The sequence below is a fragment of the Sus scrofa genome, chromosome Y (assembly GCF_000003025.6).
Source record: "Sus scrofa isolate TJ Tabasco breed Duroc chromosome Y, Sscrofa11.1, whole genome shotgun sequence".
Lineage (NCBI taxonomy): Eukaryota > Metazoa > Chordata > Mammalia > Artiodactyla > Suidae > Sus > Sus scrofa.
The window spans coordinates 21300529-21303578 of record NC_010462.3 but is presented as its reverse complement, the minus strand read 5'-3'; the positions used below and the strand labels follow the sequence as shown (position 1 = coordinate 21303578).

The following is a 3050-nucleotide window of genomic DNA, read 5'->3' as shown; positions in this document are numbered from 1 at the left end:
AAAAAAAAAAAGAAAAAGAAAAAAAGAACTTGAAAAATTAAAAAAAGAGATCCAGGTGAATAAGAAAAAAAAGAAGATGAAGCTATGAGGATGAACATACAAGTTTATTGCTGAAATAACAAAATTGCAGGAATTTGGTGACATTTGCCAGCATAAATGTTCATCTTCACTCTCCTGCATAACCTATAGTCCTTTGATAGGTCAGTGGTAATTAGGGTGATGTTCAGATACGGAAGAGGACTGAGGATTTGGCCTTGAAAGCAAGGCAGCAGATGTGTCAGTGGCCATTGGCATTGGGAACCATGGATGGGCTGCTGCTTGGGGGTTAGACACAGGGCCCTCAGTTGGTGATATATTCTGGTATCTGGTTGGCAAAGGAGAAGGCTCCACCCTCGGTCCAAAATAACCACTTGAGAAGTTAGAAATACGACGGTACTGAGAAATGGAAGTGGTAGTTGTAATGAAATTCACGATGTGGCCACTTGCTGGAGAGTAGCTGCTTTGTGAGTGCATGTGAAACGTGGTCAACTGATTAAAAATAGCATGTTGAGCCATGGCAATTTGTCCTGGTGGCCTGACTGATGGTGATGATGGAGAAGAAAGACCGCTTCTAGTTGGGGTAGTTGTATTAGAAATTCTCTGGCTCATAGAAGGCCATCTTATTAAAGGCACATTTAGATTTGTAGAGGTTGAAATTGCATCTTCTCCACGAGTTTCTGCAGCCACATCAGAATTATGGTTATCCACATCACCCCCTGTTCTAGAGCGCTTCTTGCTGCAACCTTGAAGTAGAGAAGCCGATACTGGAGAAGCACTTTTCATCCTGACTCTTCTTTTCATCCTCACCAACAGATGGGGACAGCCTCGTTTAAAATTTGGATTATGGTAGAACTGCAGCTAAAACCAAAAGAGAAAGGTATTTAGTGACCTTTTAAACAAAGATACGAGGACAAAGAATCCATAAAAATCTGACTTGTTTCATCACACAGAGTTAATGTCAGGAAATAATACTCATCTATTACTAACATTTTCAAAAATTTATGTAGTGGGAACAGGCAATTATGGTCCTTAAATAAAAATGCCTGGTGCATTTACAGTAACAGTATGAGGTTCAGGGGCTTGTATTGGGTGAGGTTCATCGAGAAGGCTCCAGGTGGCTAGGAAATTTCTCTATCACCCCAAATATTTTATGACCAAGTGGCCTTCAACTTAAAAGCGTAGCAGTACTTCATCCCACTTTCAAGGTCTACTATGACCCTATATGTATGAACATATTTGCAGATGTCCCTCTGTAAATAGTAACTGGACATTTCATAATACCTTGTTCCAAGCAGAGACTTCATTATCTTCTGCCAGAATGTTGGCTAGTGAGGCAGGTCTTTGAAAATTCCTTTGCAATTTAGTAAATCCATAAAGGTTAAGCTGTCGAACTAAGCTTTTCATACTCTCAGTTTCAAAAATTCTGAAGGGAGCCTTTCTCCCCAGAACTTCTTTCTTGAAGCATTCTTCATTAATCACGATCGAGGTTCCATTTTCATCCCACCAAATGGACTTAAATCGATCACTTTCAACAATTTCCCAAAGTTTTCTGGGAAAGGGCAGAGGAAGAAAATCATTATCTCCATCTGGTTCAGAGGCACACAATGTGTGGCATGGCTCTTTCATCAGGGAGCCCTCAGACAAAGCCTGGAAAGCTTTTTCTTCAATCTGAGACTTCAAGTCCAAGTCCCCAGTGATTGAGTTATCACACCATGGAGATGTAATGGAGGATTCTGAACCAGTTGGTGCATCTTTAGGAGACACACCTTGAATTTCTGAAGGAGCATGTGCCATCTCAGATAAATTTCTCTTCAGCTACTTTTCTCACCTGCATGGCTTTTGGACTCTGCAGTTTTAAATGCTGCTTTGGTAAGCCTCACAGATAAACTATCCAATCCATCACAATGGTTGCCAGCCTGAGTAGCTGTGACATCACAAGACACTAGTCTCCTAGCAATCTGAGCATCACCTTCAGTCAGGGTTTACTTCTCTATGAAATTAGCCCAGTTAATATAAAATACGAGCTCTGTACTTAAACAGTAACCCAAAGAGAAAAAAAAAATGAGGTCAGCAAATGAGATCCCATTCCAATGGAATCTTTTTAATAAAAAAATCACATAAATAAATAAATCCATTTCATCCCTGAAGTAAACGCAATTTCTCTCTTGTGCACATATGCACTTGTGCCTGTTATATAAGGCCTTGTAAATGGAGGAAAAAAATAAAAAACGGCAAAGTGAAACAAAAGTAATCCAGTGTTCTATGGTGTCTAGCTTGTTACAAAAGTGTTCTGATCTCTGCTGTGCTATGGGTTCAATCCCTGGCCTGGGAATTTCTGCATGCCCCAGGTACAGTCCAAAAAATGAAAAGACAAAAAGAAAAGAAAAAAAAGAAATAAATACACAAGCAAAAACAAAGCAAAACAAAACAAAACAAAACAAAAACCACGACCTTTATCACTAACCAAGGCATAGAATGGCCCTGGGCAACAAGCAAAATATCTATAGCCATAGAGGCAAAATAAGGTTGATGGTTGCATGTGTTAGGAGAGGAAATTTGGGGAAGTACCATCCAAAGGGTATGAGATTTCCTTGTCGATTGATGACAATGAGAACTGGGGAATTGATGGGTGTACCACATTCTGAAGATTATGTATGCCATTGAACTGAATACTCTAAACCTTCTACCATAATGTTTTCCCATTGTTAAAAACTGACAGTGATCTGGTATCACTGATTTTATTATATCGAGTTTTCTGTGTATTCTACGTAAGTAGTCTGTGTGTTAAACAATATTCCAAACATTTTCCATTAGGTTTCCTGAGGGAGGAATGCACAAGGCCAAATAGTACACAAGAGGGATTTATTAGGGTCTCTGAGGGGGCTGGGTGGAGCTCACGATGGCATCAGCCTTGACTGCAAGGAGGTGTTAGGCTTATAAAGCATCTGTGGTGGGAGTCTGTGGTTGGAGTCCACGGTGGGACCTTGCGGCAGGGAAAATGGAGAAGAAAG

The 3050-nt window shown here is 40.2% G+C and overlaps 1 protein-coding gene across 1 annotated transcript; it reads right to left on the bottom strand.

The window, feature by feature from the left end:
- On the bottom strand, positions 202-1833 carry LOC110257954 (heat shock transcription factor, Y-linked-like). Its single transcript, XM_021080971.1, has 2 exons — positions 1321-1833; positions 202-897 (listed from the first exon to the last, which is right to left on the bottom strand). Exons 1-2 carry the CDS (start codon positions 1831-1833, stop codon positions 202-204), a joined length of 1209 nt encoding a protein of 402 aa, XP_020936630.1.

Coding starts and splice junctions, on each gene's coding strand:
- LOC110257954 (XM_021080971.1), bottom strand. CDS start 1,833: ATGGCACATGCTCCTTCAGAAATTCAAGGTGTGTCTCCTAAAGATGCA. Junction 898..1,320: donor AAGTCTCTGCTTGGAACAAG/GTATTATGAAAT, acceptor TTTTGGTTTTAG/CTGCAGTTCTACCATAATCC.